Below are 20,817 nucleotides of genomic sequence, written 5' to 3'. Positions count from 1 at the left end.
CCTGGCAATCTCCCCTAGAGAGTCTAACTGTAGAACCCGTGGAGCAGTCTAGTCTGCAACTTTTGGGGTTCCTATCCATTGGCATCAACTAGCCCGCGGCAGGGCTCTTTCGGGGTATTGGATTGCTGTGAGAACTGAACATGACAGCCCACATCAAGCACTCTGGCCCACAGTCAGCACCCCAGAAATGATCCTTATACCCCTCTTTCCATTACGCACCTGCCCCACTCCCACAACCTGGCCGGGCCCTCCTGGGCAGAGTCTCCTAATGTCTTGCCCAGAGGAGGGCCTCAGATACCTCATGGCTTTTTAAAGAACAAGCAGACTGGGAGTGCCTGCCTGCCAGCATCCCTGCCTAGAACTTTCCTTGGGGTTGAAGGCTTCTGGTATCAGTCTTAGGGGCAGGCCCCTCCTCTGTGGCACTCTGTCTGCGAGGTCTAGTCCAGCATCTAGCACATAGCTGGCGTCTCACAAGTGTTTGCAGCCCAGGCTGCAGGCATTTCTCACCAGGTTTCCCAACCACTGTGCCACACAGCCACCTGCCCTACATCCCCAAAACCCCAGGACGCAGTCCCCACAGCAAGCACAGAGTATCAGACACACTATGCGCTTGTCTGGCCCACTCAGTCCCATGTTCTACCACCAGCCACACCCAGAGATGCCCACTCTCAGAACAGCTCACATCGGCAGGCTCTTTTCTCTGTCCCCCAGGCTGGCTGCCAGGGCCACCAGGAGGACCACGGCCCACCCGATAAGGTTTAGCCTCTCCTCCCCTGCTCAGCGTCTTCCAAAGAGTCTTTCCCACCCCACCGGCCCTCGCGAGGCTGGTCAGCCTGCCTTTACGGTATCACCCACTCATAGTGTCATCTGTGACATCCCTGTTAGGAAGTCTGTACACCTTACACACTCCCCTGCTCTCTCACAAAGTGCACACACACATAGTCCTGCACACCCAGTCTCTCTCTCTCTCTCTCTCTCTCTCTCTCTCTCTCTCTCTCTCACACACACACACACACACACACACACACACAGCTGGACTGCTCACTAGATGTTCGTTTCACCCTAACGGCCTGAGTCGCTGTGGCGGTCCTTCACCCTGCGCGGCCCACCTGCCCGACAGGTGGTGACACCCAGGAAGGCCCCGCTGCTGCATGCTAAAGCCAGCTTCATCTGCTGTAAGTCCTGCTGAGTGTCTGCTGTGTGCCCACTCCTGTTCTTCAAACGTGGGGCCGGCACTGAGCAGTCCTGCCTTTGAGTCGTGTCCGTCCTGCTGGGTCTCCCATGGGAGCAACCGTCAGCGTGGCTTGTGGGCAGCATCCAAGGGTCCCCTGCCCTCCCCCCACCTGCTATTCCCCTGGGCTCTGAGGGAGGCTCGCTGAGGACCTGTGGGCAGGTGTCACAGCAGGGCAGACAGCTGGGCCTCTGCTTCCAGGTGGCGAGCCCTTCCAATACAGTGACGCCACCTAATTGCCAGCGCCTCAGGGAGACACGGTCCCCTGCGCTTCGTTAAGCACAGCTCATTACCATTCCCAGAGGATGCCCTGCTCCTGTGCGTCACTGAAGGCTTGATTTTGCTTCTCTAGCCAGCCACCCTCCTCGGACCTGTGCGGCCATGGCGATCAAATGCTTTCCCAGTGTGTGGCCACCGCTCCTGCTTCTCACCAGGGGGAACCAAGATGCCTTTCAGCCATCTTCTTGGTTCTTAATGGACCCTCCCTGAAGACTCGTCCTTTAGGGGGTCCTTCTGTCCATCTGGTGGCCAGCTGTGGAAAAAAATAGCATCCAGGGCCAACCTGAGGATGGAGTGGGCCGACTTCCTGCTTTCCCCTCACAGTAAACCCTCCCGTGTCCCTGTCCTGCCCCTAGGTGGCCACCTTCGTGGGCCCTGTGACTGCCATCCCTGTCCTCCTCTTCTCGGGATTCTTCGTCAGCTTCGACACCATCCCCACGTACCTGCAGTGGATGTCCTACATTTCCTACGTCAGGTAGTGTGGCGTGGCCAGCGGGACGGGGTGGGAGTGGGGTGCGCTTCATATCTCCAGGGCAAATGAAAGGCCCGGGACTAACCCGCAATTGTTCACAAAAACCACTTTGTCAGCCACAGACCCAAGGGTATTGATTACGTTGATGTTTGCCCTTGTGTGTGCCCACACCCTCCTGAACACACACAAAATAAGGCAGGGAGGGACAAACCCTAGCACTTCATCGCTTGAAGAAGCCACGAGGGATCCCCAGATCCTGGCAGAGTGGGTTGTTAGCTGCAAGGTCAGCCATTCAACGCTACTAGCTGCCCCCCAGGAGGAAACTGAGGCTTTCTGTTCCTATAAAGATTTGTCGTCTCAGAAACCCGCCGGGGCAGTTCTGCTCTGCCTAATGGGGTCGCTGTGAGTTGGAATCTACTCGATGACAAGGAGTTTGGAGATTAGTTGGCTTAGGAAGGGAGAAACGCTTCCCTCTGGGGAAGTCCCACATTCCTCACGGAAAGGAACAATGTTTATAGGTATTTGTAAGCTGTAATCAGAAATCCAGGAGGGGGGCGCGGGCACGGGGCAAACAGTCAGCCACACTTGGAACAAGAAGAGTCTAGCACCTGAGCATTTAGGTTATCAGGTTCCATCAGTCTTTGGCACGTTGGCCCTTCACACCGCCATGCCTGCCTCAGAGTCTTCCTCCTCGGCAGTTGTGGTTCCACGTGACACCAGAGACCTTAAGTTGGGAACAAGCTCTTCTCTTCTAGAATGTCACTCCAAACCCAGGCACATTGTTCAGAAGCACCCCAGCCAAACAAAGCCCTTGCACAGAGTCTCAGTTGCCCGCACGCTCTCCGACACCAGGAAACTGAAACTAGCTGCTTTCTACTCAAGATCAGTGTGTTTTGAACAAAATCAATTTGTTCTCACCATGTAGGGCTGGCACAGAATGCTCTGGGGGGGCGAATGTTGGATTTAAGTGCTCCAAAGTCCTTGGAGAGATAGCAGAGCCATTGTGCTGTCTACCTGGTGGAAATTACATAATATCGGAAGCAAGAGATGCATTTTCCTGTACCTCTCACCGCTCACTGAATGCCTGTTCTTCATTTGAGTTGGGGTTTGGTGCTGGTGCTGGTGATAGTGCTGGTGTTGGTGATGATGTGTGTGGTGGTGGGTGGTGGTGGTGGCGGCGGTTGGAGGCTGTGTTAGGGCCAGATTGATTAGAGAAACAAATCAGTGACACTCTGAGATGTGTAAGAGCGCTTTCTATCAAGATGTTACTGTACATCAAGCAGACATCCCAGCCCAGAAAGTCCATACGTCCGATGCTAGTCCTTAAGTCCTTCTTTAGACTCACGCAGCCACATGCGATGATGCAGCGTGCAGGGAGATCATAGGCTGGTGGGTGCAAAGTCCCGTGGATCCAATGGCACAGCTTATCACAGCGCTCTGGTGGGTCTCCAAGTGTCTCCCCATTAGGAAGGTGAAGCAGAGAGAGAGGGGAGGTTCCCAGGATCCCCCTTATGAGAAGGTCATGCCCACAGGGAGGCACCATCAGGCTGTGACCTGATTGACAGGCTAGACTCCACCCCTACACTTCAAGTTGACATGAGATGATGTAACAACCACAGAGGCGCTGTAGGAAACACTAGGAGAAAAATGTTACACTTGAGAAGCTGTCGAAAGGTTAGAATGGATTTGGAGAAGAATGCCCGATGGGGAGGAAGAAAGCCAGGCTGAGCATTGCAAGGGAGTAGCATCCTTCAGCAGGTGGTGGCAGGGACCGAGGGGCTCGGTCATGTGAACTTGGCGGCAGCCGAGACCTGCTTCATGCACATGCTTTCCACCGAGGGGCCCGGTCATGTGAACGTGGCGGCAGCCGAGGTCTGCTTCACGCACATGCTTTCCATCACAGGTACGGGTTCGAAGGCGTCATCCTCTCCATCTACGGCCTCGACCGGGAAGACCTGCACTGCGACATTGCCGACACCTGCCACTTTCAGAAGTCGGAGGCCATCCTGAGAGAGCTGGATGTGGAAAATGCCAAGCTGTACCTGGACTTCATCGTCCTGGGGATTTTCTTCATCTCCCTGCGCCTCATTGCCTACTTCGTCCTGAGGTACAAAATCCGGGCGGAGAGGTAAAATGCTCAGCTGCCAGTCGAGAGGAAATGAGGCACGGCAGCCAAGGGCACATCCAGGACTGTGGCGGCAGGCTTGTGGCCCACCCTGTGCGGACCCGGGGGACCCTGCCCCTGGAAACCACTCGTGGTTTGTGGGGGTCTAAGTGCTCAACTTCCCTCCATTACCCTTTCTAGCTATACCTAGGAGGAAGATCCAAGTTTGCTTTCCCTGTTTTTCTGTTGTTTAACGTGCAGAATTTAAACCACTGGGGTGGAATTTAAAACTGCAAAACAACTTAGGACAAGAAGGTTCCTTGGTAAATACGCATCCTTCCCCGTTTGACCGGACACCTTCCATTGTGGGCAGGGGATTGGCAGGCACCCCCTGGGCTGCAGGCAGCGTGGCCTCCCCAGATGTCGGGGGAGAATGTGGAAGCGTGGAGTGACACTGTTCTATGACTGTTGTCTGTTCATAGTTGTGGTCTTTCGAAAGTTTGTCTCTTTCCAGCGAGAAGCCGCTCACCAAGCCAAAAGTCGATAAATGTCATGCCTTTGAAGAAATCCTATCTTTTTTAGGACTCATTCAAGACAACCGTGCAGGATCACTAACCTGCCTTGTAGAGACCCAATGGGTCGGCCTCAGTCACTGAGCTGGTCTCACAGACAGAGAGAACTTGGGGCACAGAGTGAAATGCTCTTTACGGGTCGAGGGAAGATTTTGAAACTGGAAGCAAGGACGCTGTGTAGAACATGGTGGGAGGGGGTTGTAGAACATCAGCCAACTCAAAATCTTTCCCTTATGTTTCTTATGTTATGCAAAATATATGTATAAATATTTTTTTCCTTTCTAAATGTCCGAGCACCTTAATTTTGCCTAACGTTTTTCCCAGATCAACTTTCATTTAAAAAATTGATTTTGTTGTTCACATATCATATCGACTACCTCCACTGAACCTTGGAAGGTTGGGCTTGGGAACATTGCAGGTGTCCAAGCTGCAGGATAGACGTGCAGGCACAGGTGGGGGAAGACGAGAGCTCTCCTAGAGGGGAAGACGCCGACCCAAGACCTTTGCAAGCAATCGGGGAAGGCCCGTAGCACGGCAGAGTGCGCCCAGCACGAGCAAGTGCTGCTTGAAGAATTGTGAGCCCCTGCACCTCTTGGACCTGGACTTGGTCGCATTTCAACTACGCAATCAAAGAGGCACCACCCCATGGGCAGTTCGCTTCTCAAATGCTGGGACTTGTGTCGACCCTGCATATTCTCAGACTAAAACCCCCCCAAATTCCAGTGACACTGTTGCTAACTAAAGCCCTCTAGAGCAAGCAGGCTGAACACCCCTTAAGGGACCTTTGTAATCCATAGCAGGGCTGCTCACGGTCCATGGGCTGCCTCATGGCGAGGGCAGGAGCTGATAGTAGCCAAAGAAGGCCACCTGGAAGACAATGCCGGTCTGATCCCCTTCTAGAAGGTCGGTCTCCTGGGACCAGGGTCTCCTAATGGAAGATTGCCATTTTCATGAGCCAAGTAACTGGCCTCCCTGAGCCTCGGTCTCCTGCTCTGTAAATAACAGCACGGGACTCTTGGTGAGGCCATCTCAGTGCTAGGAGACCCTGGGATGCTGCCATTGACTTTCCGAAGTGTTCATTTCTTCCTTTAAGAGCATGAGAAGCGTCCAGGGAAGGTCTACCGTTTCCACACAGTGATTCGCTCTGTAGCGCAAACAGATTCCTTTTCGACCCCTAGTTCTTTTTGCGCGAACTCCATGACATATATTAAGATAAGTATTCAACACGACATTCCAAAATTGTTCTAACCAGATTTTATAGATTTCATATCTATATGAAGTTAATAGCCATATATATATTTTATATATGTATAAAATTAAGTTGTTGAAAGGTTGTATGTTGACGTTTTCATCCAATTTCCGGATAAATTTGCCTAGAAGACATCATATATAGAGGGGACTCTGAAAGGAACAGCCAGGTGGAATAGAGAATTGAAAAGAGGGAAAACTGATCGCCCTCGGATGTGTCTTGGGTGACATCAATGTGTAAAGAGCCCGCACCTTCCAGATAAGTCTCCCCATTGTAGATTGGTGTGGTCTGCCTCGGCCCTGATGAGGACGTGCATGGTAGGCACTGGGCTGTGTCGGGTCACCCACTGCTGCCCCATTGACCACCTCGTCTCCCTCATTGTAACCACAGTATTGGAGAGTCCTTGAGGTTCAAGATCTGGTTTCCCAAAGCATTGCCGCTCTCCAAAGGTTCTGTTCCCCTAGGCTCTCACGCTCCCTGCGTTTTAGTTTGTCTCAGTAGAGCAATCGAATCCATGTGTTGATAAGGAAGCACTTGGCGTCCTCTCAAGGCCGAGGTCTGGGGGTATAAGGGTGTTCCGCTGTTTCAAGGGGAGGGCACGTGCAGTTTTCAGGGTTATTTGTCAGGGTTGTTCATTAGAGCGTACTGTCTTCTGAAGGTCACCGCACAGGGGACTCATGCTTATAGTGCCCCTGTAGACTTGAGGTTCCCAAACCACGATTGTGAGGTTGGGCCATTAGCCTGGAAAGCTACCTGTGTCCCTCTCTAAGCACCAGCAAGAGCCTGTTGGAGCATCGTCGTTATAAACTCTTCCATTCTTTATGGAAATGAAGTAGCCCCTCCCTCTCTCAATTAGATTTCCAGATATGCACCCTCTGCTTTCTGTTCCAGGGCAGATACATAAAGCACCTTATTCTACAATGGCCCTAGCATTCCAAGTATTTAATTTTTTTCTCTAAAACTGATGATATATTCTCTTTCATGTGTTGGCGTTTAAACCCACACAAGCTTTACAGTTATAAATCATGTTTAATTCTTGACGTAATGACCCAAATATGCCTTTGATCTCTGGTCGAGTTTCTTCATTTCTTAGGAAGGATTGAACCTTGCATAAAAGATATGCAGCCTCCTTAGTTGTTGGTAGCAATACGATTTTTTTGAAAAGTCCAAAGAACACCACTTTGAAGTGGACCTTTTCAGAAGATGGAAGGAGCAACAGAGAATTCCAACACTGCTCTAAGAAATCTTCTGATCCCCCAGGCAACCTGGCGAGCCAAGCCTTTAGCCTTCATCCACAGGGAAGTAGTCTGTGTCTCTCCTCCTTCCAGGCATGCTCATTATCAACTAGGGAATTACATTCTTCCCAAAGTTCCTGCACCGATGGAGTGGAAACTCCTGGAAGGAGGGAAGAGAGAAGTAAGCAGGAAGTCCTTTTACCTAGCTGATGCTAAGATCTGATGTCCTGGTCTTAGAGACAGGTCTGCAGACCAGGAGATGGGATTTAAAGCTCAAGAGATATACAGGAAGGCCATTTCCAACACCTGAGACAGACAGCCCCAGGGGCTCAGCAGGCCGTGTGTCTGGGGAGAAATCCACCTTGGGCCGTTTCTGTGGAAGTGTACAGCAGAGAGCCCCTATTTGTTGAGCACAGTTCCTTGGGAAGCGTCCAGGGATTGGCAGCCTGCCTTCGGAGTTCCATAGTCATTTACTCAGGCAACAAAAAGGGACCAACCCATCGCCACGTGTTGGGGAGGGTCCAGGTATGAGGGGCTCAATAGGGTGGAAACTCAGACGTGGGCCTGCCCTCCCAGCACCCTCTAGTGTGGGCTGGGAGGAGACCAGATGGCCGGTTCATGATGAGCAACCACATGCTGAGTGTGCGCTGTGCTGGGGGTGAAGTCAGAGAGTACTCCTCTGACACGATGTGTTCTCTGTAGGTCATTGGTCGGCTCTCAAAGGACAATGCCCACTCCTGCCCTTGACAGATGGGAACACCGAGGCTGGGAGAGGCTCGGGATTGCACCCAGGATCCCAGGGCTGGGGAAGGGGAGGAGTGGAACTTGAATCCATGTCTAATCCTTAGAATCCCTCTTTGGCGTTCCCTACCGCACTGCCTCCTATTCGTAATTGTGCAGACGGGCCTGAAGCCAATGAGTGAGAAAGAAGGTGCATTCTGAGTTGAGATGCTGTTCGTTTGATTCTCTGTTCCAGACATGCTGAGGTGGCTGAGATGGGAGAAACGCCATTACTCCTCACCCCTGCCACCACCAGGAGCACCCATGGTCCCCCAAGGGGTCCATGGGGCTCTGGTCTCACTCCTTGTCTCAGTGGGGCAGTGCCGCCTTCTGCCCTGGCCTTGTCAAAGCTCCCACCTGCAGCCCGCCTGGGAACTAGCACGGTGTGGAGACGGGCAGGCGTGCGTGTCTGTGTCTGTACACGTACACACACACACACACACACACACAGGCATGCATGCACCCATGCAGGCCTGCTTCCCTGGTGGTTTCATAGCACTATCCCGTGGTCATGGTCTCTGAAGATCAGCCTTAAATCTTCACTCCATCATCCTTTACCCCAAGAAGGAAAGAGGACCTTGCCCCACCGGCTGTGGGGTAGATGAAAAAGTATCCTCAACCTCCCACCAAGTAAGGCTTTCATCGAGTGCAGCGAAATCCGCAGTGTGACAAAAAAGAAACAAGACCAGCGGACGGGAAGGAAGTGTGTGGGGTGTCTGTGACCACCGCGAGGTTCTTGTCACACCTAGATTGCGAATAAAATATTTTCTATGAAACATTCTATTTGTGTTCAGTGTTAAATGCTTCAAATGACTTGCCTGAATTTCCCCCGGCTCGGTGGGATTTTGGAATATACCTTGTCTGCCTCGTCGGAGTTCTGACGAATGACTTCGTGTTGCTGGCTGACACACCTGTAAATAATAACCCTTCCACTAGCACCGAGTTGTATGTTTTATGTGCAGTTGTTGTCAAGTTTTGCACCCCTCTCCCCCCGACCCGGCCCTCCCCTCCCCCTCCCGCCTCAGTGGATCACGTTGGCTGTGACCTCAGTGGCTCAGGAGCAGGGCTTGCTGGGATGGCAATGGGAAGGTTGCCGCAGTCCCACACTCCTTCTCTCCAGCTTGCTTCCACCTTTGCAGTGGTCACCATCGAGGCCGGCCTTGACCTTGTGGGGGTGGACCCAGCAGAAGCTCCTGTCCTCGTTTGGGGGAACCCACTCTGCAGGTCCTGCTATCCCTGAATGAGGAAAAGGCCTCCCTTCCCAAAGTCTACCTGAGCGGGAGGTGAGGAGCCAGTGCCCAGTGCCGCCGTCTGTTCCCCAGGCGCGTGCCCACGGCCGGCCTTTGAATAGACTGTGTCGGGCCTGCCAAACGGGCTGCCCACCCACCTGCAGGGAAGCAGCAGTATGCCTGCTTGTGTGCAGTCCCCAGCTGGATTTCAAATGGCCCCTAAGGCCCTACCAGCCCTGGCAGAGATGGGCACTGGGCACAGCCAGAGGGTGCCCATGGAGGCAAATCTGGTTCCCATGACAGTACCTGCGGATCAGCTCACTCCGCCTCCCAGCCGACAGAAAGTCATGTTCCTTCAGGGTCCCTGGCTCTCACTAATTCCTGGTCCTTCATTAAGGAATTTGTGCTTCGGGAGATTATGTCTCTGCACAGGTGCACGGTCTATCTCATTTCCCGGGGATGCACGTCTCTGGCTACCATCCTTCCAGACCCCAGGGCAGGACTGGGGCAGAGGTACCTGTGCGTTGGTTGTATTGTTTGGGGCAGTCTTTCAGCCTTGAAGAGGGAAGCCCAGGCCCTGAAACTGGTGCCATCCTGAATCACACAAATAAAATAGAGCGGACACAGAATGATGGCGCTCAGGGGAGCGGAGCCAGCCTCTGCGTGGCATGTCTGCGCTGGATGCACATGAAGCGCATCCTGCTGGTCCCCAATGGGTGCCTTTGGCGTTCACCTTGCCTGAGAATTGCAGACGGGGAGGGTCCTGTGATGGTGTGCACCTGGAGATGACATCTATTTTATATCCATCGTGCCCTGCTGAGATCTGGTCTCTGGGCACTCCTAACCACCTGTGGTTACCTCTACCCAGCCCGCCAGGGCATCTGGGTTTTCTGTGCCAGGAAGAATCATCCCTTGCACATGCAGGCACTTGGGTGGGCTGGTTGGAGACGGAGGTGCAGGAGCCCTGCCAGTGGCATCTCCATGGCCCACTTCCCCTCCCCATTCCCCCTGGGAGGAAGCCCCTCATGAGGCTTCACCTTTGTACTTTCCCTGCCCCAGTGTGGAGCAGCCCTGGCCCCTTCCAGCTGGGTCTTCCCTTTGCATAGTGCATGCATGGAGCTTAGGGGGAAACCAGGTTTGCCAAAAGGGTGTTTGCTGGGATGGCAGCAGGAACCGTGGGGGTATTGCCTAGGAATGGTAAAATCAAGTTTTGAATCTTGGGGCAAATTCACCAAGATCATACCCCCTCCTAGGGACCCCTGAATGTGTCCTGCTGGTTAAAATGTTCAGGACATTGAAGGCCATGGCATATGATCTGCAAGACGGTTTGCAAGTCATAGATTCAGGGGCCAGAAGGCTGGGAGCCCCGTCTGTGTTGCATCCTGGAGACGCCGGGGTAGCCCGATCTGAACAGTCCTGTACCCCGCTTTGCCTCCAAGTACGTCAGGGGCCACGGTGGCGATTCTCCTTCTGTACCTTTTGCATTTTGTCCGAGTCTGTCCCTGTGCTGGTGGCCTTTTCCCTCGACATTGTGGAACACAGGCTTTAATAACCACGCTGGACAACGGAAAACGTCCGCAAAGCACCCCCTCCTCCAAACTGCTCATACAGCAGACCACAGAATCCACTCAACGGGTTTCCATCTGTAGAGGCTGAGGTTCCCTCAGGGGAAACACAGAGGGGGATTGCTTGGTGGTTTGGTTTTTTGTTTCCTCTCGTCCTTTCTGTCCTTGGTCCGTGGCCTCCTTCCCTCATGTCCCTTTCTCTTTTAGATATATCGGTGCAATACTCGATCTTGGTTGAACCTGTACTGAATTGTCACTTTTTATCTGATTAGGGATTTGATGTTCTTCCTGCTACTCCTTCCAAAGCAAGAGTCAATGCAAGTAAAACTTTTCATCAGCGTGCAAACCTGAGCATATACCTGTATATCTAATATGTAATGGTGTAATACCTGTTTTTTATATCATGCTGTGTGGATAACTGGCCTTGATCTAGCTACGTTACCCTAGAAGATCCTGTTGCTTGCACACTGTGAGAGATTTGCACTGTTGTAGATAAACACGACATGTATACATACGTACATATATAAATATATCTATTTAAAAAGAACACCGGCTCTTGTGGCCTTGGCTGTTTTCCTCCGTTGGGACCACCCCTGAGCACACCCTAGGATGTGGGCATTCTAACTCTTCAAGACCACTGTCCTGCTGTGTATATTTCTCTAGAGTTATACTGCCTTAGAAGATTTGTATGTGCATTTTTTGCAGACCTGAACTTTGTTTTCTGAAATTAGATAACATTTATGAAAATCTGACATAAACCAAATAAAGCATCATTATTTTCAGATTTCTCTGTCTCTCTCTCTCTCTGTTGGCTTTCAGCAGCGACCACCCCCAGATGTGCTGATGGAACTAAGCCTGGGGTCCCCTGGGCTAAATTCCCCTTACACTGACGCCTGCTGTCATCTGTCTATCTGTCTGTCCGTTGAAGACATACAGATCAGAACGCGCCCCGCTGGCACAACTCCTGCTTGTGCAGGTCAGTGACGTGGTTTGGGCCGTGCGAGCAAGTGGTGCATTTGCCAAGGATCTCCCCATCGTGGACACAAACTCACAGCTCCTCCTAAACTTCTCACCTCTTCTTCGGAATTACCATTTGTCAGCTCCATGACACATGAGTAATTATGCTAAAGAATTAGATGCTTCCTGCAAACTCTCTTTTCTAATTAGACTAAAGTATTATTTGGTTCCAAGATGGCTTGAGGGCCTAGTTTGAGTCCAAGGTTGACCAGTATGCTCAGGGTAATCATTTCAGGGATCATTTGGCCTCAGTGGTTCCAGGAAGTCTGGATTCCTTAAGAATTTGAAATCCTGTCTCTCCTTTGATCAGGAGTCTTCTACAGAAGTCTTGAGCTGGCTCTCTCCTCAGCTGGACACCATCCAGTTCTTCCGATCTCATGGCGGAGGGGCCAGTTGTTGGAGGTGGCTGGCTACGTGTCCATTTCCCCCATCAACTCCTGATTCGCCTTACTCTGGTGTTACCAACACACAGAGACCTCTTAGATTTGGATGGCTGCTCCCAAGCCTTCAAACTCACACCCTATAAAACCAACCAGGAGCTGAAACCGAAACTCCAAAATGCACATTAGGCCAGCCAACCAGAATGTCCCACACAACCATGACCCTAAGTCTCCCAACTGGAAAATAAAATCCCATGCGATACACACGTGACTTCATTGGAAACAGAGTGATTCCCTTGTTAATTACCACCAAGTTGGCCCCACTCCCAGGGATCTGATGCCTCGTGGACCACTGTGAGCCATAGGGTTTGCATGGGTTCAGTTTGGGGAGCAGACCATCGGGCTCTTCTTCCTCACCTCTCTGAGTCCGGAAGCTCCCTTGAAACCCGTTCAACATCAACCCGATGGGGCTTCGTTTGCTCACGATCGCAGATAGCACCCCAGACCGGCAGGGAGCCCATTCTTGCTTCAATCGCGGCAGGCAGTGCCTTAAAAAACCCATTCAGCCATTTGCTTTCCAGCGTCCCTGAAGCTGTTTCTAACAGTGCACCATGACACCGTACGGGAGGGCGTGTGAGAAGGTCTGCACTCACACCTGTACACAGCACGCAGTGTAAGCCGCAGTCCTTCGGGAAGCCCACGCGAGGACAGCCACAGCATCTTGCAGGAGAACTGAACGCTGTTCGGTGGACAGAAGCAGAGCTCCTGATTGGAGGTGCGGACCTGCACAGGTGAACGGCTCACACACAGATCAGATAAGCAGAGACTCGGGGCAGAGGGGGGCACACCTGTGATAGGTAAAGGGGTACAGGAGCTCCCTAGGCTTGTATGTTACAGTGAGGCGTGTACAACAATCTGTTTCAGAAGTCTGAGTTTTATGAAAGCTTATGTGATGAAGTATCCACCGATCGGCCCCACACACCCAGCATTTTCTTTCCTGTATTTGCTCTTCCCGGAGTGAGCAGCCTGTCACCTCCTAGCTCTGGGACCCTGGGCAAGTTGATCTGTGCCTAGCTTCCCCTTCTATGGGTAGCTTCGTTGGCATGCCCCTGGCGGCAGGCTCTGGAGGGGAGCAGAGGAACCTTGGAGGGAGAGATGTAGGTGCCCAAGGGCTCCGTCTAGTGGGCATTAGACCCATGCACAGCGGGGGCTCGGAGGGAAGGAGTGTGTTTGGAGCTTAGTCTCTGCAAAGCCCAAGATAAGACAGAAGGCTGCCGCATCTAGACCAGGAGAGGCAGAGCCCAGAGCACACACCCTGTGCACCACTGGGCTCCAGCCCAGGGGATGGGAGGCTGGGGTCTGAGGGGCCACCCACCTGGAAGGTCATATGGCTAGTTCAGAGGCCACTGGGCAGGACCAGTGGTCTTGACCCAATGAGTATGCCCCCACCTTGGCCTTCGGGGGCCTTTGGAAGTAGACCCTCCATTTTCTGAGCAGAGAAGCAAGAGTCACCTTGGCAAGCCCCACAAAGAGAAGCTGAAGTTCAGCTAGGCTTCTGTGCACATTTTAAATGAGAGACGAGGCCCATGCATTGTCTTCGTCTCACATGCCTCAGACGTGTTGTCAGGAGAGACTGGTTCCTGGAAGGACATCACGCTTGGAAAAGTGGAAAGGCCGTGGAGAAGAGGAAGGTTCTCCAGGGATGGACTGGCAGAGACTGCAGCAGTGGGTTCAGGCACAGGCACCGTGGTGAAGACGGCACAGAACTATGCAATGTTTTGTTCTGTTGTGCACCGGGTCACTACGGGTCAGAACAGACACATGGCACCTAACAGCAATGCCCGTGCCATGCCGTTCACCTGTTTACAGTGTGCCCCAGAGCAGTGCTTGTCTTAGCCATGCAGTGCTGACCCGGCAAATGACGCTCACAGAGGCCTATGGTCTCACAGGTGAGGGGCCGGTTGGAGGGGAGGCTTCCTTTTCGGGTGGGCTCTAGAGCAAGGTCCTCCTATTGACCTGCAAATGATCCTCTCCTCAGCTTCTGCTTCCTGTCCCTTGGGCCGTGGGATCCATTTTCCAGCAAAATGAAATTTCCCCTTAATTGGCAGACATCAGGAGTCATAAGGCTGGCAGTTCAAACCCACCAGCCAGTGCTTAGAAGGAAAAGGAGGTTCTTACTCTCAGAAAGATATACAGTCTCAGAATCCCTATGCAGGGTTTCTATGAATCAGAATCGACTTGATGGCAGTGGTTTGGTTTCTGACTTTTGGGGTGTCATTATTTGTAAACCCAGCCAGGACGTGGGAGTTTGTACCTGAGCTGGGGCAGGGGCTCAGGGTCCATGACCCTCCAGACTCAAGGCGTGACTTGGTACCCTATTTCTTGGTTTTAGCTGGCAGAGAGGATTAGAGCCTTCACCCCCAACTCAGAATTTTCAGAGGTGCCAGAGAAGGACAGAGTTTGGGCTCTCAGGGGCACTCACCCCCACCTGATCAGATGATGCTCAGACCTCATCCCCACCTTTGCAGACAGGCTCTGGGCAGTACAGCCTCCTCTGAGGACCACTGGTTCAAACAGCTCCTCCTTCGGCTTGATTACCACCCTCCACCCCCACGGCCACCCACCAAGCCCTAGAGGGGGCCGGGCAGGAGGGAGCGCAGGAGCAGGTTTGTAGAGAGGTGTGATGAAGCCTGGGGGCTGTATCCTGCCACTGCCCTCTGGCTACAGACCCCCAGGGACAGCCCTGCTCTGAGCAAAGTTGGTTGAGAAATGGCATGAAGATACCAAACCCACATCGTGGGGGGCATCTTAATAGAGAGCTGTTCAGTTTGGGACTGAGGCAGGAGATCTGCAGGAATGGGCTTTGCTCTGGATTTGGATGGTGTTGGGAAGCTGGAGTGCCTTCATTCATAAACTTGTCTCATCTACAAGGTCGGATGAAGAAAGAGCCACAGTTCCTCGCCTTGACCAGCAGAGGGCGCCATGTGGCCACGTCTGCCTTTGGACAATGTCCATGTTTTACGGGATACTGGCGTTCTGTGTCCTGACCCCTGGTTCAGAGGTTTAAGTTCTGTGGAGTCGTTTGTGCTAAGCTGGAGGGCACTGCAGCCCTCTGTGGGCACTGTCAGGGGCTGTGCCACCCCACCCATCCACCTGCCCGCCTTCCCAGTCCCTGACCTAGGAGGTAGCCCGATGAGGCTCCTGGGCTGGGACAGTGTTGGTATTAGTGGTTGCATCAGACCCTGGGTGATCATTCCAACCTCCTGGGAAACAGGCTTCTCTGAGCAAGGCCTGTGTATAGCCAGAAAATGGGGGTCTCACCCATGGGCACATGGGTGGCCTTGATGGTGCCAGTGGTGCCCAAAGATAATGTGGCCCCTCTGACAAGTGACCAGAAAACAGCACCCAAAGTATTTGGAGAAGGCCCAACGGCTGAGATGCTCCCCTGCCCCCCCCCCCGAGCCACCTGGTCTACCTGCAAGAGGAGGTCTCCTAGAGACGAGAGGAGGTCCTCTGGGGGGGCCCAGGGTGCAGAGGCGGCACCCACATACCCCATTTTGACAAGGGGTAAAGCCCTTCCTTCAGGGTCCTTGTCAGATTGTAGAGCATGCATGCCAGCAGCTACCGGGGCCACCGAGGGCCCTCCCTTGGATCCCTGTGATCTGCAAACTCTCATTGTTTCCTTCCCCGGGGCCAATGGGAGACTTGAACTTGAACGAAAGCTTCGCACGAGGTGCCCCTAGATGAGTGTGGGAGCTACCACTGTCCCCCTCCCTTCCTTAGTGAGCCAAACTCACTGCTCTCTAGTTAATACTGACTCTTGGCGACCCTAGAGGACAGGGCAGAACTGGCCCTGTGGAGTTCCTGGACTGTGTAACTCTTCATGTGAGTAGAAAGCCCCGTCTTTCTCCCATGGAACCACTGGTGGATTCAAACTGCTGAACTTGCACTTAGCAGCCCAATTCGTAACCACTGTGCCACCAGACAGTCACTCTTGACTGCCTGCCCCATGGCCTCCCTGATGGCCAAGGGTCGCTGGCTGTGCAAGAGTACACCATCAGAGTCCAGCCTCTGGCCCTGAGCTCAGGGGGATGAGCCAGCCCTGCAGTCTTGGGGTGAGCTAAAAGATGGGGTTCAAGAAAATGCTGGAGGGGGAGGGCACAGAGAGACAGGAAGGGATATCTGGAAGATTCTCTGGTGGATAAGGTGAAAGGGAATGCACCTCGGACCCACTGCTGGAGAAGGGCCTGACACAGGTCCAGGGGCTGCGCGCCACCTCAGACCCCTCCCCAGCATCAGAGCTGGCCCCCAGGGCTGGGTGTGGCCGGCATGGCAGAAATGTGAAGATGTCACAGCCAGAACTGATCTGGGGGACTCGGAGTTAATCAGGAGGCTTGTAGGTGACCCCCATGGGCTTTGGAGTTAGAGAGCAGGACACCCCAACATCACCCTCTCTCAGCAGGTGACGTTCTGAGTACTCCCTGGTGGTCTCTTTTGTGAAGGACAAGGATAGTGGCAACTCACGGTGGGTTGGGGTGTGTGTGTGTGTGTGTGTGTGTGTGTGTGTGTGTGTGTGTGTGTCCACACGCCTGGAGCACTGGGTGGGAGGAACCAGGAATGTGCTCTGCTTCTAGCCTTAGGGCGATGGCTGGGGTCCACTTGTGGGCACCTCACAAAACAAGTCTGGTCACCTCCTTCCAGAAGGTCAGCCGCTGGGAATACTGGGGCACACGGCTGTGCTCTGGCACAGGACGGGGTGCCTGGAGGGAGCAGGAGTGCACTGGGCAGCCCCTGGCACTGTACTTCCTGGGGCTCCTTTCAGGACCCCACCCCCAGAAGCGGTGCCATCCTGGCCACCCAGGATGTGCAGGAGCCGGGTGGAATTGTGGGCCTGTGGTCTGAACACGGTCCCTGAGCAGACTCAGTGTAAAAGCACTGTCCTGAGCCTGTTCAGTTCCCCACACCCAGCTCCCCCGGTGCTTCTGCAAAGAGCCCGTGGGAGGGAGAGCGAGGGAGGTGGGTAACTTGAGGACGTAAAGCCTGGCAAGGCCTCCTGGAGACAGGAGGCGGGATCCCTGGGGCCCCATTGAAACCAGGCTCCAGAGAGGCTGTGTGCTCTGAGAAGCATGGGCTCCTTCCTTCAGGGCTGCCAGGGTGGAATTTTCACCAGGGGCTACCAGGCCTTTCTTCAGTGGTGCCTCAGCCTTCCTGGTTGCAGCTAGCAGAACACGTCATCACTGTTTTACACTCCCATGAACTTCACAGCGGCCGTGAGGTTTCAACAACCAAAACCAAAGATAAAAGCAGTAAAACACAAACAAACAAAACAACCCCAAAGTATCACAACCATTCCACCTGATTTTCAAATAGATCCCAGAAAAAATCGCGGCCCACGGGATGGCTTTATTGGCTGATTCGAGAGAAATAGCGACCATCTTGTCCTTTCTTTAATTGTGCACGGAAAGTCTTTTTCTCAAGGTCGAAGGAGAGCGTGACCCCTTAGACATGTCTTAGGCCCCCACTAGACTTGAGAATTGTGACGTTCACATGCAAGGCAGCTACCGGGGGACAATTTTCCACTCACGAAGGAGGTGTGGGGCCCACACGCTCACACCCTATCCCGACGAGGTGGGCCTAGAACAAACAAAACACAGCACCACAGAGCCTCAGGCCGCAGAGGCGCCCTCAGCTGAGCAGGGCTCTTTATTCCTTAACTCGGGGCTCCAGCTGGGAGGGTGAGGCAGGAACAGGGGGATGGGGACCCAGGACACCCTGGAGAGAAGGGGGGGCAGAGCGTTCCCGGGGCGGATGTTCACATCTGAAGGTGTCCATGGTCAGCGGGCAGAACTTCAAAAGGTGCACTCTGGAAGCAAGCAGAGGGTCTCTGTGAGCCTCAAGGGGAAGAGAGGCTCGGAGTCACTGTGCCCTGCAGCCCCACCTGCTCCCCAAAGACCCCAGGGATGGATGGAGATGAGCTGCTCTCTCCACCTCAAACAACACCCCCCCAAAACAACAAAAGCAGGTGAAGTAGCAGGCTCTGGGGGGCTGGAGCAACGTGTATACCGGGGGCATGGGCAGGCCGGTAGGACTCTGCGTCCCAGACGGGAGAGCCTAGCACAGCCAGGTCAGGGAAGAGGCAAAAGGCGGACTCTCCCCTGGCCCAAAGTCCCACCTGGGCCTCCTCCTCAGTTTGCGGGGAAGGAGGAAGAACCCTCTGGGCAGGGCCTCCTCCCCAGGGCTCCGGGGTCAGGCCCAGCAGTGATCCTGACCCGTGTGGCCCTGAGGTATGTTCTAGAAGGTAGGCTAGCATATCACATGTCAGGGGGCTTGTAGCCTGCCCCAAGACCCAGATGAGGTGGGCAAGCCCGCCAGGCGCCAGGGCAGCCATCTGTTGCTTGAATAGGTGCACGCCCTGCCCAGGCAGGGAGGGGCGAGGTAATTGTGCAACGCCCTGCCCTGCCACGTGACTGACGGGGGTGGGGGGGTGGGAGGAAGAGGTAGAGAAGTCCCCGGGTCAGAGGGGGAGGCTGAGGGAGAGGGGAGGCGGCGGGATAAGACCACTGGCAGGAAACTGCAGGGACTAGACCAAGGCCAGAGACCGGGTTAGGGGCCCAACACAGCATGTTCTTAAAAATGGCAAAGAATCTCAAGATGACGACAGCAGAGCATTGCCCAAGCCCGCCTGGGAAGGGTGCAGAGTAGGCACAGCAAGGCAGGGCGCGGGCAGGGACACTGCCCTCCAGTACCCACCTGTCATCCCACCAGGGTCGGCCCCATGGGCCAGGGAAGTGCCTGCCCAGTGCTGGCTCCCACGCCCTGTCTGGCGGGGAGAGCCCATCTCCAGGGTTCTGGGCTAGTCCCTGCTTGAAATGGCCTCAGAAGTCTGCCCAGCTTGCTAAATCCACCGATGTCTGGATTAATTTTTCACACTCCTCTATGACCTTCATCTTGAGCACTAATCTAAAATGACTGTGCTTAGGCATTTTGCACAAGCCCCTGGGTAAAGGGAGAGGAGGTGACAGTGGCTGGCCACCAGCTGCCCTGGCCACAAGCCTCTGGCATGAGCCTCCCCCAGGGTATGGTGACCGTTCTGGGGGAGCCTTTGGAGGGCCCAGCTTCTGAGAGACCTTGCGTCTCCAGCTGGGGGCCCAGCAAGGAAGGGGCTACCTAGGACAGCCTTGGAGAGGTTGAGGCGAGGCTGCCAAGGCCAAGGTGGCACGTGGGGCTCACCTGTCTCTTGGAGCGGCTTGAAGCACCAGGGAACCGCGGGGATGCTGGAGTCAAAGCAACATCCTCTGTTGTTGCACTGCTCAGCGGTGACCTCGGGGTAGCCGCAGTCCACTCGGTCCTTGGCGGGCACAGCACACTGGTTGGCCGCTGTCCCAGACAAGCCCAGTTAGTGTCGGGGGCACGTACAGGTTTGGGAGCACCTTTGCTTGCCGCTTTCTGCTGTCTCTCCCCCAACCCCCACCAGTCAGAGATCAGGATGGTGGAAAGCCCATCTGCCCCTCAATAGCCTCTTTCCTGGTCCATGATCCAAGCCCGCTGCCATTTCTCAAAACTCCCTGCCATGACAGACTCAATTCGAACTCACAGCGACCCCCCAGAACAGAAGAGAACTAGCGGCCCCTGTGGGCTTCGGTCAGAGCAGCCGATGGGTTTGAACCACTAACCCCCACTCCCTCCCATCCCCACCCCACCAACCCCACCCATACAAAACCCCTTCCTGATTGAGTCAGACTCGGATGAGGCGAACAGCTACATCTCCCACCAGGAAACACGGCTCCTTCTTCTCGTGTCTGCACAGAAAACGGCCCTGACATAATCACTAGCCATCATGCGTCTTTCCTTATTTTATTTTAAAAACAGGCCCCAACGAGTCTGCAGATAGATTATAATCCAGAAGCCTCTGGAATGCAAGAAGGCCTTGGGATAGTGGGGGTCGGGAGGAGGTCCTCTGGAGGCTGGCTGGGGAGGACTGCTCTTGGTAATTCATGGGTGAACCTCGTTCTCCCTGCCTGTCCAGTGAGACAATTGACTCTCTTTGAAAGGCCATGGCAGGGGACCGTGTGCATCTACTAAGTTATCTGTTGAACAGACATGGAAGCCAGGTCACGGTGAGGCCCCCGATCCTGGAGTTTACCCCGTCCTCCTTCCTCCTTGTGCGTTCTCCCTGCCCACTACCCCCTTTCAGACCTACTCACACAGGCCGACAAATTCCCCGGTGGAGCTGCAAAGGGCCCCGGCCAGGACCACGGCCAGCAGCCAGAGCGCCCGGGCCTCCATGGTGCCTGTGGGACTGAGGCGCCTCAGGCTGCTGGGGCCAGCGCCCAGGCGCCTTTATACTCCGGTGTTTGCACAGGGGCCCAGGAAGGCTCCACCTGGACCTCCTGCTCCGCCTGTGCTCGGGCTTTCAAGTCCCAGAAAGGACAGAGAGAGTGTCTGACCTAGAGTAGGGAGGGCGATTCAGAAGGCACTGTTTGTCTGGGGAGATTTCTATCTCTGTTGTTGGCACTTCTCTGGGAGAGCGGGGCTCAGACAACCCCAGGATCCACCTGCACGGGGAAGAAACATAAGGGTTCCTTATGGGGCTAGAATGTGTGGCCCCCCAGGTGCCCAGACATTTCACCTTCAGCAGGAAACTCCAGGTCAGTCGTCATACTTGAAGAACAACTTACGTGTGTCAGCCTACGTGCGACATGAT

General features: G+C 54.2%; 2 protein-coding genes across 3 annotated transcripts in view; one reads left to right on the top strand and one right to left on the bottom strand.

The window, feature by feature from the left end:
* The window catches only part of ABCG1 (ATP binding cassette subfamily G member 1), an 80,475-nt gene extending 75,500 nt beyond the window's left edge, over nucleotides 1-4,975 (top strand). For both annotated transcript variants that reach the window (XM_075543355.1, XM_075543354.1), the window contains exons 14-15: nucleotides 1,867-1,985; nucleotides 3,886-4,975. In XM_075543355.1, the coding sequence (XP_075399470.1) occupies nucleotides 1,867-1,985; nucleotides 3,886-4,114 (348 nt within the window). In that variant the 3' untranslated portion in view covers nucleotides 4,115-4,975. The remainder of the gene's footprint in view (nucleotides 1-1,866; nucleotides 1,986-3,885) is intronic.
* A 12,804-nt stretch (nucleotides 4,976-17,779) lies between these two features.
* On the bottom strand, nucleotides 17,780-20,399 carry TFF3 (trefoil factor 3). The gene is made up of 3 exons (XM_075542909.1): nucleotides 20,318-20,399; nucleotides 19,344-19,490; nucleotides 17,780-17,931 (listed from the first exon to the last, which is right to left on the bottom strand). Exons 1-3 carry the CDS (start codon nucleotides 20,397-20,399, stop codon nucleotides 17,780-17,782), a joined length of 381 nt encoding a protein of 126 aa, XP_075399024.1.
* Nucleotides 20,400-20,817: the final 418 nt, after the last annotated feature.

Source organism: Tenrec ecaudatus, chromosome 2, assembly GCF_050624435.1.
Source record: "Tenrec ecaudatus isolate mTenEca1 chromosome 2, mTenEca1.hap1, whole genome shotgun sequence".
Taxonomy (NCBI): domain Eukaryota; kingdom Metazoa; phylum Chordata; class Mammalia; order Afrosoricida; family Tenrecidae; genus Tenrec; species Tenrec ecaudatus.
The sequence above is the reverse complement of the archived record's forward strand: the minus strand, read 5'-3'. Positions and strand labels throughout refer to the sequence as shown.

Excerpts from the sequence above, each read along its gene's own strand:
- TFF3 (XM_075542909.1), bottom strand. The coding sequence starts at position 20,399 with ATGGAGGCCCGGGCGCTCTGGCTGCTGGCCGTGGTCCTGGCCGGGGCC. Across the intron at positions 19,491-20,317 it reads CGGGGAATTTGTCGGCCTGT|CGGCCAACCAGTGTGCTGTG; the intron begins GTGAGTAGGTCT and ends TGTCTGGGACAG. Across the intron at positions 17,932-19,343 it reads CAAGCCGCTCCAAGAGACAG|ATGTGAACATCCGCCCCGGG; the intron begins GTGAGCCCCACG and ends GGACACCTTCAG.